The 13,547-nt window shown below is 45.8% G+C and overlaps 1 protein-coding gene across 3 annotated transcripts in view; it reads right to left on the reverse strand.

Moving 5' to 3' along the window:
- Sulf1 (sulfatase 1) overlaps positions 1 to 13,547 on the reverse strand; it is a 164,137-nt gene that overhangs the window by 3,995 nt on the left and 146,595 nt on the right. For all 3 annotated transcript variants that reach the window (XM_050142103.1, XM_050142105.1, XM_050142104.1), the window contains 6 exons: positions 13,191 to 13,285; positions 12,855 to 12,920; positions 11,462 to 11,637; positions 7,575 to 7,717; positions 7,358 to 7,481; positions 4,457 to 4,490 (listed from right to left, as the gene is read on the reverse strand). In XM_050142103.1, the coding sequence (XP_049998060.1) occupies positions 4,457 to 4,490; positions 7,358 to 7,481; positions 7,575 to 7,717; positions 11,462 to 11,637; positions 12,855 to 12,920; positions 13,191 to 13,285 (638 nt within the window). The remainder of the gene's footprint in view (positions 1 to 4,456; positions 4,491 to 7,357; positions 7,482 to 7,574; positions 7,718 to 11,461; positions 11,638 to 12,854; positions 12,921 to 13,190; positions 13,286 to 13,547) is intronic.

The raw sequence follows: 13,547 nt of genomic DNA on the forward strand, positions 1-13,547 counted from the left end.
TTTTAGTTTGAAACAGAAGATTCAAAACCAATTTGAACTGCTGAGTTATAAATTTTCACACCCATAGAAACTTTCTGCTTCTTAGGCCAGCAGCTATTTCTTCTTTCTTTCCTTTCCTTTCCTCTCCTCTCCTCTCCTCTCCTCTCCTCTCCTCTCCTCTCCTCTCCTCTCCTCTCCTCTCCTCTCCTCTCCTTTCCTCTTCCTCCTCCTCTTCCCCTCCCTCCCGCCTTCCCTCCCTCTCTTTCTCTCTCTTGGTTTTTAAAGAAAGGGTTTCTTTGTGAAGCTTTGGCTGTTCTGGAATTAACTCGCTGTAGACAAGGCTGCCCTTGAACTCACAGAGATCAGCCTGCCTCTGCCTCTGGAGTTCTGGGATTAAAGGCCTGCGCCACCATGCCCAACTTCTGTTCCATAGTTTAAACAGGTACATTGTATACACAGCATACTGCACAGACTGTTCAGAGTCCTGGTTCCATAGGGAACTGGCTGAGAAGTTGAGAATGAGAGGAGAAAATGGCACCAGCAAGGGAGGCTAACGGAGGACCGCCACTGGGAGGATTTCAAGCTGTCTAAGGAGAGTGACTAGGGGAGAGGCTGGCGCAATTCTTCATGTCACCTCAACCTCCTTTTCATCCAGGTCCTTCAGATGTGAATACATAATAACTGTTCGGGAAGCAGCTTGCTCAGGCAGCGTAGCAGTGACAGGAAGCCGAAACAAAGCAGTTTCCTATCCAATAAGAGGTTATTAGACACCACTCACTAAAGAAGCATTGGGTCCATGTGCTTTCTCGGGAGGATGTTGCCCACCCTAGAGCCCTGATGCTCCACAAACTGTTCTAGAAAACAGAAAGGAAGCGAAGGCGTCAGGACACCATTGGCAAAGCAAATACAACACCGACGGTGGAATAAGACAGAAGATTGGCTCCCTTTACCTCATAGAAGTCCACATCCAACTCCTCAGAAGCCATGGGCATCACCTTAGGAGGAAAAGGGAGCCGCAAGGGTGACAGCATCAGGCATCTTGATGGGGCAATGTTCAGGTGAAGTCAAGATAGCCACCAAGGGACCTTAGGGACATGGCCGTGTGGAGAAGCAGGACAGACAGAGGAGACTCGACTGTGGGAGAGGATGGAGGCGGAGAGGAACAATAGATGCTCATGTTGCTGCCTTCAGAGATGAGGCCATGTTCAAGGGATAGATGAAGCCACTTAAGAAACCAGAAAGGACAGAGTTCTCTGAAGCTGAAATGAATGCAAGCCTACTGACAGCTTTAGGCCCAGAAGAGACATTTTAAAGTTCATGTCCCTGGAAACATAAATAAGTACATGTCGTTTGGAGATATGTCTACAAATTTCTACAGTGACCATAAGAAACTAAGACCATAATTGAACAGTAGTGCCAGCACCAAGAGCAGGAAGATTATAGGCAGATCTTGCTGGTAAATGTAGGTTCCTCATAACCACAGTGAAAAGAATTCAATATTCTATTAAGAAAAGCACGCACAGTGACCCCCCAAAATTTAGCCCAGGAATGAAAGGGTTTTTTTTTTCTTAGCAGTTATAGTCATATAATGTAATTTATTTGTGAATCAATAGAGAAAAATTATCTGGGCGTATTATAGATGCTGATAATTAATTTGACAAATTTGGTTTTCACTGATGGCAAAGCACTGACAAGAAAATGGATGACTGTTTCCTTAGTGTGACGATGGCAAACACACTCGGTCCCGAATTCTAACTCTCTCTTGATGGCGATAGCCTAAAAGCTCCCTCGTTAGGACTAAGGACAAGGTGAGATCACGATGGAAGGACAGTTCACTTCTGAGACACTCTGCACAGGTGAAGGGATGGACATTCACGCACAGACACTTCTTCAGCAGCTGTGCAATCTTGAGTATATCTGGCGCTCATTTTCCAGATGTCTCAAACAGGGATGGGTGCCCAGCAATGGCTGCTGCTGCATGTTGGGTGACAAAATAGAAGATGACCCTGGACCTATTTCAGGGTATCAAGCAAGTATTCAAGAACAAGGGGAATCTTTCCAGAATCACACAGAGGACTTAAAGTGACAATAGTGGCCATTACATGATAGGAGAAGAATATCCCGAGGAAACTGAGAAGCTTTGCTCCATTCTTACACAAGTGATAGATGACAGGAAGTTACTTCTTTGTGGTAGAACACATTGAGAAACACAGGCAGAACAATGGATCTAGGAAAAAATCCATTTGCAGCCATCATATTAATAATAAATAACTCCAGGCTGGAGTGGGGCTCCGACATACAGTGCTTGCTCCAACACCAGACAAAATCAAACCAGCACAGTGAACGATCAGGCAGAAGTCACAGCTGCTCGCCAAAGCTGTTCATCAGAGAGAAAGACAAGCAACTGCACCGTGGACTAGCTTCGCAAACACTGTGTTAGCCCAATGACAAAAACCCAGAGAAGATATTCCCAGGGCACGGCGCTATTGGCAATCATCGTCCTCTCCCAGACAGACAACTCTCACCTAGATGTGCAAACTCAAGACAAACATCAAGTTGAGGGCATTTTATGGAAAAAACTGGCTGGTGGCCTATGAAATGTCATCACCAACAACGAAAAGCTGAGAAACTGTTCCAGTAGGGATGGCACTTAAGAAAAGCGACAATTTCATACGTTATATGATTCTGGATTGAATCCGAGACCCGAAACCATATACCATAAACACGACCTGATTGGAACATTTGGCAAGATGTGGCCTCGAAATGTGGGTTAGGTAATGGCACTGGTTCATGTTGATGGCCTGATTTTAGTTAGTGCTTGATGGTCATGGGCAAAAATGTCCTTGGGAAGCACACAGTAAAACATTTCTGCACCAAGGGACATGATACCTGCAGATGACCCAGAGCTGACGTAGAAAGCGCATTTGTATGAGAAGAGAGAGGAAACGAGAGACGTGAAGCAAACGGGGCAAAATTTCTTAGCTCTCTTCCAACAGCTTTTCGGTAAATGCCAAGTTATATGAAAATAGAATATTAAAAATTAGCAGACATTAGGGTGGGATGTAGCCCAGTTGAAATGAGTGCTCACCTAGCATACACAGAGCCCCAGGTTCAATCCCCAGCATGATGTAAAATGGATGAGGTGGCGCGTGCTCATAATCTTAGCACTTAGAAGGAGGGAGAGAAGGGTCAGAAATTCAAGGCCGTCCTTTGGGATCACTGACTAAAGAGTTCTAGGCCAGCTTGGACAGTGCCTTGTCAGCCTGTTCTTGGGGATGGCCACTTTAAGAGTAGGCTTGGCTCTGTCTTGTTTATATTTTCTGGGGACGGCATAGGATTGGTACAGGGGCAGATGGAGGATGGAGAAGTAACCATAAAATGTCCCCAATAGCCCAGTTTTCTTTTTTTCTTCTGCCTTTCTTGATGTCATTTGGCTTCTCTGGATCAATGAGCTGCTTCTAAAGGGAAGCATGTGAGCTCCCAGCTCAGGAAGCTGGTGGGAGGTATCCCCGGAGGCTCTCCAGTTTCTCTGAGGAGGTATCAGAGTGGGTGGTGCCAACTAAAGCATCCTGCTTTGGTAGGAAATTGGGCCTTAAGCAAGTGCATTGCCTAGAGTTTGGACACACCAAAGCCACAGCACTGATAGTAAGGACAGTTTATACACCCACGCCAAAATTGGCACGTTTCAGGTAAGTACTCCAGAGCCTAGGCTCATCACAGAAAATCAACAATGGCTGACATTTCTGGGTGATCAGTGGATAAGCTCCCAGACATATGCCTTCCTCCATGTAGGAGAGAAGAATGTAGGTTGGGGGTGATATCAAGGTGAGGCTATTTACGAAGCTCCATGTGTCAGGACTATCATTCTCGTGTATGTTAGGAACTTGCTGTTTGACCCTGACCACCTTGTCCCTAACCCCTGACACCGTCTCTTCATTTCCCTCCATCCAAATTCTCCTTATGGCCACTGCTTTTGCCACCAAAGTTAATCAATGACTGTGCACAGGGACATTTTTTTTTTCTGACTTTAGTTTCAGAGTGTTCTCAAATTTTCCCTTAGTTTTTTAATTTTATAAAAATTATTAGCAGTATTCTTAAATGAAAAAAAAAAAATCTCTCAGTCCCATGCAGCCTCTCCACTCGATTGTAGAAACAAAGCACAGGAAACCAATCTCCATTCTCCCGTCCCAGCATTCCTTGCTTTAAAGCGTCATTCAAAAAGCAAACAGGCAGGGCATGCAGGGTGAGAGGAAATGCTCAGAGCGGCATCTTGTGGGGGTGGGGGACGGGCAGCTGAATTGATTTAGAAGCAGAAGGACGTGTCTGGAGCCAGGGACTTGATGGGGATGAGGATGGCGTTACGACACACATGCACCATAGCCTCCATTCTGTGCGCGATGGCAAGAAACGGAAGCGAGCTGAAATGGCCGGTCATGCAGTTACGGGAAAGAGGCTGCTGAGGATGAAGAGTGAGTACCTGTGTAGGTCATAGCTTCCTCCGCCTTTAGTTCCTGATACAGGGAAAGAGGAGAAGAGGAATCAGTTAGCTTTAGAACCCATATTTCACTATGCACCTTCCACGAACACATCTCAGTCCTAGAAAATCCTCAATCCTAGAAAGAAACGTACTGTGTTAAATACAGGCAGCATCGACAGCCAACGGAGAGTTTATTAATTAGTCTCAAAAGGATTGAGTGCTAAGAATAAAAGGCTTAAGGCAAAACAACATGTAAAAGGACAACATGGGGCGAGAACAAGAAAACAGTGAGAAAAGTGTTTCCAGAAGTTCATGTAATTCTGAGTAAATTAAAAATATTTTTTTGCGGTGGTGGAGGGGTGGGGCGGTGCTTGAAAAGGGAGGCCGATAATAATCTCCCACAGGAGCAGTCTAGACGCCGGAGGGGGTACTGCAAGTGCACAGTGGTCATGAGGCCCCACCCGGCCTGTTATTTTACCATTAAGGACCCTATCAGGTTTCTCACAGTGTAACTGGTGAGTCATCGCCAATGATGTAGGGTCACGGTGGAGCTGCAAAGTCATCACTGATGACATAGGGTCACAGTGGAGCTGGTCACTCATCACGGATGACGTAGGGTCACAATGGAGTGGGTGAATCATCTCCGATGACGTAGGGTCGCAGTGGAGCTGGCCACTCATCACCGATGACGTAGGGTCACAGTGGAGCTGGGAAGTCATGGCCGATGACAATGAAGTTGTATTCTTTTGGGGAATGATAGCTTCATGTAATATTTCTAGTGTGTCTAATAGTTTGGCTTAGATCCCAGGCCTTCACAGGTTGGCTTTTTCCCCCTTTTCATCCCTCTTTTTCTCTCTTTGATTTCTGGAAAAGGTCAGCATAGAAGCAGGGTGTTTCCAAAGCTTCACGCTGAGTGAAGTAAGCATCCAAAAGACCCACTTTGCAGGTCTGGTTCTTGACTGGGTCATTTTCCCTAAGCGTTGATGGAGAACTGAGCCATGACATGTTGCTGGACTTTCTTGTAGGCTGTTTGATCTAGGACCCTTCGGTGATGGAAATGACAAGCAAGTGGACTGATTGTTTTGGGAGAAAAACCTCATTTCTCCCTTCAAGTCTGTGGTTCCCCATCAGTTCAGACATTTGAACACTTGGTCCCCAATTGGAGGAGCTTTTTGGGGAAGGTTATAGAACCTTGGGGAGGTAGTTGGTGGGGGGCTTTGGGTGTTTATGATGTCACCGTGATTACTGTTCTCCCTGGTTCTCCTTTGTGGTTCACAGCTTCCTGCTCCATCCACCTTGCCAAGCTCTTGCTGCTATGCTTCTCTATCATGATGTGCTCTTATCCCAGGAACTGCAGAGCAGAACAACCTTTTTCTTCCATAAGTGGCTTTTGGCCTTGATGCTTTATTACAACAACAAAAAAAGTAACTACCACCAAGTGACATGACCAGACGGCTGCCATTTTTATTGTTAGGGATGCTGGCTCTACACAGAACCTACAACCCACAGGTTGAGACTTGATTGCATTAAATATGTTCCATCTGGAACGGGGAAAAATGGCTCACTGGTTAAGAGAACAAAGTGGTCCTCAGGCAATCAGAGTTTGTGGCTTCCAACTGCTTGTAACTCCAGCTCCAGGGCATAAGAACATTCTCTCTATTCAGCTATTCAGCCTCTTCGGGGATTGCACTTATGTGCAAAAAACCCATATACAGACACAGACATGTGCATATAATCAAAACTAGAGAGAGAGAGAGAGAGAGAGAGAGAGAGAGAGAGAGAGAGAGAGAGAAAGAGAGAGAGAAAGAGAGAAAGAGAGAGAGAGAGCTTGCAAGTCAGGCATTGCGACTTAGACCTAGAGTCTCAACACTTGGGAGACTGGCCATACTGGGCTACATTGTAAGTCGGAGGTCAGTCCAGCTATGTACAGTAAGACCGCATCTCACAAAGTGTGTGGGGACTCCTGCAAACTGCTTTCCAAAACCAGTGGCTTGAGCTTTCATTCTGTCAGGATGTCAGGGTAGTCTCCAGTTCTTTTTCTTCCCTCCAGTGAGTAGCTGCCATTTACTTTTCTATAGAAATGGTAGACAATGACTTTTGCTGGTGAGGCAAAGACTGAGCAAACAGTGCAAGGAGCCACATTTATGCAAACCAAATGGAGAAAAAAAATTCAGGTGCACACACCGGGGCAGAATGGGGACATCTTCTCAGCACCATCTCACACTCCAAGTTTATGAGCTTTTCAAATGGGAGACGGTGGTAAAAGCACTGGAATTCCCTTGTCCTGGGCAGGGATTCAGATAGGGGTGGATGGTTCCGGATGGTAACAAGAAGCAGGGCACTGTGTGTCTCTACAAAGTTACTGTAACAGGAGCTTCATGCGGGCGATGGTGGCGCATGCCTTTAATCCCAGCTCTCGGGAGGCAGAGGCAGGCGAATCTCTGTGAGTTCGAGACCAGCCTGGTCTACAAGAGCTAGTTCCAGGACAGGCTCCAAAACCACAGAGAAACCCTGTCTCGAAAAACAAAAACAAAACAAAACAAAAAAACAAGAGCTTCTGGTTTACTTAGAACTGTTAAGGGGGACTATAAGGAACCCCCAAAGCCTTGATCTCTTCTTCCCATGGATGCTTCTGTCGGAACTGAGGTTTTCTGATACAGCAGATGCATGCAAGAGAGTGAAGGGTTACTCACACTTGGTCCTTCAGTCAACTCAGCTTCCCATCGCTGTAACCAGGTGAGAGACTCAGAAATTAAATTATGTTTGGAGCTGCTGGCAATGATTCTCTTGTAAGTGCTCTAAACTATATGCTTATGCACAGAAATGTTTCAAAAGGAGAAATCTTGATCATACAAAGAGTTTTCTAAATACAACAGAAAGAAGTAATATTTTTTTCCTTACCGACGTCAAGGCTCTTGGGTCTCGGGTTGCACTGCTTATACCCTTGACAGCTTCGCAGCTCCATTAACTGTACGTGTAGCTGGTTCAAAATGCCCCTTTCCACGGTGTGCACTGTATTCGTGAGCTGTGGACAAAGTGGTCAGGACAATGGACGTGAGCATGTGACGGGTTATCCCATTTCCAACCGCTCTCAACAAAGGGAAGCATATTGTCTTACCTGATAAGGATCTGTATTCATGTCAAAATACTCCAGAAAGCCGGTAGCAAACTCACAAAAGAGAAAATTGTGTGTCTCATTAACTGTACGCAAACACCAGTATGTGTTATTGTTGGAGCTTGTGCATGCGCAGAAAGATCCCACTGTCAGAAAAGAGAGAAAAAGAGCCCAGTGAAAAGAACGAGAAACCTTCACAAGCTGGCCATGTCAGTACCTCTTTACAAGCTTTAGGGTTGCTTTCTAATAAACACTGTGTGATTGGCTGTCCAAGAGAACGGCATCCGCCCCTCTATTCATCCTGGGAAAATGCAGGGAACTCTCACAGACTGGAGACCAAGGTCAAGTTGCAGGCCCCTGACTTAGTTACCCTCCTTAATTCTGGAAGGCAGTGGTCTCCAAAATGGGGCGAGTGGTTGGAGAAGAGTGAGTATTTTGTGTTTTCTGAAAGAGGAAAACATGGCTGTTTCATGAAACAACAGAACTAGTGTCCCCACTGTGTCTCAGGCCACACAGCCAATGTCACAACTATGCATTGGGAAGACAGAGTCCGAGTTGAGGGTGGAACCCAGCTTCATGGAACTGGAGGTGATGTTATTTGCAATTATGGAAGGCCTCTGCAGCCCTGTCTGTGTGTGCACAGGAGCACACATGCTCGCATGTGGGAGGGTTCCCATGTGCATACATGTAGAGCACAGAGGACAACTCTGGTGTCATTTTTCAGGTGACACTTTTGGGACAGGATCTCTCTTTGGTCTGGAACTTCCAGACCAAAGCAGTCTACACTGGCTGGCCACAGTCCCAGGGAATTGCCTATTTTTCTCCCTAGCAATGAGATTGTAACCATGGTTACCACGGCTGCTTCTATGGATCCTGGGTGAATGAATTCAGGTCTTCATGCTTACATGGCAAAGCACTTTACTGGCTGAGTTACCCCAAGACCTTTCTACAATATTTTAATATGTGATGAGATTTGACCATCAACATCTTTTGTACATAGAGAGGCTCCCTGGCTAACTCGTAGAAAGTATTTAAGAGACATCAAATTTTAAAGCCAGCCATCCGTTCTTCTTCTTGTAAAAAATGGAGGGAGTGAGGATGGGGTTTCAGAACCATTTTCAAAACTACTTCTTAAAACATTTAAGATAGGTACACAATGGAATGCACCTCTGATGTAGGATGTTTGGATGGCTTCGCTCGTTTACTTCTCAAAGAACTGTTAGACACATTGTTGTATCCATAGCCACTCAAAGATGGGAAAACTGAGGCCCAGCATCAGGTGACTGACAGCTGGCAGCGGGGAGTCCAGTTGGAAGGCTGACTTAGCTGTCAGACAACTGCCCTTTGCAATATCGAACACACTAGCTCTGGCCCCGCGAGCTAAGGGGGATCTTTGAAACAACGAATGAGAGGGGATTATGGGTTCAAATATTTTAACTGACCACATTTGGGGGGCAGTTAAAAGCTGAAGGGGAGGTACATCGTGCTCCATAACAGCATTATGGGCTGCAAACTCCCTATTGCTGATGCCCCTCAATGGGGCGTACTTGCGTCAGCTGGCGAACCTACACACACTACTCTTTCTGCTTCCCAGTGTATGGATTTGGACCATGCTGCCCAGGCTAGCCCCAGTCTCACGATGATCCTTCTGCCTCTGCCTCCTGCGTGCCAATGCCAATGACATGTGTCCGTCATGATGGCATAGAGATTTTGGTCTTGTTGATCTCAACTCCCCTGTGTTCTGTGTTCTGTGTTCTCCACAGTCACCTCTCCTTCATCCCAGACACATTTTTACTAAAGAATATCTAAAAAAAATGGAGTATATTTTTATCTGTTTGATTTTATATAGAAAGTACTCTCAGTATGTCATTCATAATTTATATTCATTTTATATGGGTGTTTATTTAGTTCATACTTACATACTAAAATCCAGGCAACCAGTATTTTCTAATTTATATAGAAAATTTCCAAACCAGCTGGGCGGTGGTGGCGCACGCCTTTAATCCCAGCACTTGGGAGGCAGAGGCCAGCAGATCTCTGTGAGTTCAAGGCCAGCCTGGTCTACAAGAGCTAGTTCCAGGATAGGCCCCAAAGCTACAGAGAAACCCTGTCTCGAACCCCCCACCAAAAAAGAAAAATTTCCAAATCAATAATTTAAACATGTTGTGAACTTATTTCACAAAATATATAAGTATAAAACCTCTGACCCCTGCTCACAAGCTCACTCTGCTGGGATGCTAATCTCTTCCATCTGGACAACTTCACTACAGCTCTTTAGGTCTCAGCCTAACCATCACTTTTGTAAAAAGACCCGTTGCTGGATACTGACTGCCCCTCAAGGCCCCTGAGCAGTGCTACTGGGAAGCAATCAAACCTTTATGAGCAGGGACCTTGTAGGCGGCAAGACAACCCTGGGGGCATACGCTTGATGATGACCACAGGGGCGGGGACGGGAGGAGAATGGGGCTGCCTTCCTTCTTTCTCTCTTTGCTTCCTAGACACCATGAGGTGGATAGATCCCTCTATCAGTGCTCCCCTGGGACTGCCCACCACAGATAGATAGATCCATCTATCACGAGTCCCAAAGTAAGAAGACCGATCAATCAAACAAAACCTCTAAGACTCTGGGCTGAAATGAGTGTTTTATTTTTTCAAGTTGACTCTCTCAGGCATCATTCCCACGGCAGTGAGAAGATGGTTACCACGTGTACTATCTTCTTCATCTCTGAAGGGTACCCTCAAACTCTTTAGTCACCGTTTCGTTTCCTTCATTCCATGGCTACAAAGTGTAATTGTTTTGCTTGGCTCATTTCGTTATCTGCCTTCCCCTTCCCACTAGAATCAAAGTGTGATGGGGGTAGACACTGAACCCTCAGCAATCTGAATAACCCACAGGGACATCTCCCCTCCCCCAACCGCAAACTCCATTTCAAGAGCCACGTTAAAAGCTGAATGCCATGACTAAGAGGTACTTGGCCTCACTGTGATTGTGAACACACAGGCAAAGACAGACACAACTTAAGCACGGGCAGGACTGAGAGGCATAAGCTGCCCCACCATCTCAGGGGACCTCCAGTTTGGAAGCTTCCTGGCTGCCCTCCACTGACCCTTGGAAGACTGGGGTTTTTATCTGTACTCCTGGTCAGCCTTCAGTCAAGGCCACTAGATCCTGGGCATGATCCCTCTACTGCTGTGAGCATCATGCAGAGAACAGAGAAACAAAAGCATTCTTCAAAAGGACACAGATATTCCGTAACTTCTGCCATCCCAGACAAAATGGAAGACTTTTACGGACGCCATGGTCAAAGGGGCACAGGATAAGGAGGGTGTGGGCCCCACATTGACAGTATCTTTACTGTGTTTTTATTCCTTTTAAGACACATGCGTTAAAGTTAGGGCGGAAACCAATTTCGTTCAGGCAAAAAACGGCCCAGGTGTTTATTGCTACTGACCTGGGTGGGTTTATTGGGAAGTAACCACCTTAGGAAGCCTCTGTGTGAGACCTCAAGGAGAGACTTGGTATCTCCCAACAGAAAAACCAAATCTTTCTAGGAATCAAAACCAGTACATCTGTAACCCCAGCATTTGAAAGGGTGAGCCAGGAAGACTGTAAATGGGAGCCCAACCTGGCCTACACAGTTCTCGGCCAGCTGAGAATTCATAGTAAGACAGCATCTTCAAAAATCAGAACAAAAATTAACACAAACAAAACAAAAAATAGATTCTAAAGGAAAAAAAAATGTTTTTCTAGCAAAACGATCTGAGCACAGACCAATACAGCATTTTTCTTTGGATCACCCTGGGCTGCTGTGTTCTCTATAAGATTCTTAGCCTATATTAGGGAGAGGTGCTCCCTGTACTCCAGGAGGAAGTACCCCAGGGGGACTTACAGTTCCAGAAGGGGGCGGTCTGCCAGTGGTTGTTGTCGTGTGTGAAGCAGGTGAGCCCAGGCAGGCTGCACTCCTCCCCCTTCCTCTGGCGTTTCTTCTCCTTCCTCGCCTTCTTCCTCCGGCGGTTCTCCTTGAAGAGCTGCAGTTTGCTGTCTACCTCCTGGGCAGCAGCCTCCCTAGGCCAAGACAAGGAACTGTTTTGATGACCAGAGAGGACTTTACGAAAAGCCTTGCACAAACGTGTACATGGAACACGACCTCAGGTGACCTCTGGTTCTCATAGACAGCTTCTAAGATAGCCGGTGTTATGGGGGCAAACTCACTGAGTGACGGTTCTCCCATAACTTTAGTAAGCCTGACAGTTACTTGTTCTGAAGCATTGATGGAGATAATTGTTGGCATGAGTCAGTGCATGACAACCCATGGACAACGATATGATCTTCTGGGAGCTCTGTACCTGTCAGGCAGCCACAGAGTCAATGAATTGTTAGTTGGATGGGACGGCTTACAATAGGTGGATTAAAAACCATTTGGCAAATTATATATGATACATTTTTAAAATAAGTATTTTATCATGTTTTTTCTTTAAAATATTTATTTTTTTTGGAATTCCAAATTTCATCCATGTATATGAGATATGATCATATCCACCTCCTGCTTGCCCCCGTGAGATCTCCCTCCACACATCCTTTCCCAACTCTTCATCTCTCTCTCTCTCTCTCCTTTCTTTCTTTCCTTCCTTCCTTCCTTCCTTCCTTCCTTCCTTCCTTCCTTCCTTTCTTCAAGTCACTGAGGTTAATTAGTGCTGCCCATATGTGCAGGGGTGGGGGCCATCCACTGGAGCATGAACAACCTACCAGTGATTACACCCCTCTCTCCTCCAGGGGCTATCAACTGCCAATAGCTCCTCAGGGGTGGGCCTCCTGAGCTCCGCCCTCACCCATGCCAGCACTGTGGTTGGCTTGATCACATGCCTGTAGTCACCACTACTGAGTTCAGGAGACCAATAGCAAAGTCACGTTCAAAGGACAGTATTTCACAGCGCTCCTCATCATCTGCCAACTCATCCACTCTTTTGACTTCTCTGATCCTTGGCAAGCGATTTGTTTTTTCACATAGTTTAAAGTTTGTCGGCACTCAAATACAAACGCTCTTACACATACAGCTTTTGCTATCGCTTTAATATCCGCGTGCTTCCTTACATTCCGAGAGGTCAGCACTATTGCGGCTACTCTGCTGAACATCCTAATTTAGTCCAGGGTCTGTTACTCTCCATCGATCCCCACAGAGGACCAGGCATGGAGGAGAAGTCCCTGTGGAACACAGGGGTCCCTCCAGTCACTGTGGACAGTCCCTGACTCCTGGCAAACACGACAAATGCCGAGTTACTCACTTGAAAGGGTGAAGATGGTTTTTTAACTTCTCTTGCCTTTTCACACCTTTCTCCTTGTTGTAATAGCTGCAGGCCAGAAGATTAAAAAGTCAGTCAGTCTCTCATTCATATATATCGTAGATACATCTATATCTATATATCCCTTCATTTGATTAAATGGCTCATTACACACACACACACACAAGTGGATGAATATTTAGTTTGACTTAAGTGGATGAGAACAATATGCCTTATGGCGATGGATTCATGTATGGCATTAAGAAAGAGAAGTTGGCCTCCAGCTACCCCTGGCTCATTTGTGTTGGGAAGTGAAGTGGCCCCGGGATGCGTGCTCACCTCTGCTTACCGCAGCCACATTCCTCCGGCTTCCTTCTCTTTAGGTGTCCCCTCACTTCTCTTAAATTCTTAATTTTATCTTGCAGAACTTCAATCTGGAAAACACACATTCACACAATTCCCTTCTAAGATCAGGATTTTTCTTAACAAAAGATCGTCCACCTTCTTTGCTGTTCCAGAGACCAGCTGGGAAGAGCGAGTCAGAGAACACATTTATATCCCACCTACATCCCAATCAGTGGGCCACAGAAACACTAATAGATACCTCTTCATAACTGAATATTTTTCTCAAAATTATCCAAAAGACTATTGCATTCATCTCTGTTTTTCCCACGCTTGCTTCAGTAGGACTATTGC

The sequence above is a fragment of the Alexandromys fortis genome, unplaced genomic scaffold (assembly GCF_014885135.2).
Source record: "Alexandromys fortis isolate MF-2015 unplaced genomic scaffold, M_Fortis_MF-2015_v1.1 scaffold_41, whole genome shotgun sequence".
Classification (NCBI taxonomy): Eukaryota; Metazoa; Chordata; class Mammalia; order Rodentia; family Cricetidae; genus Alexandromys; species Alexandromys fortis.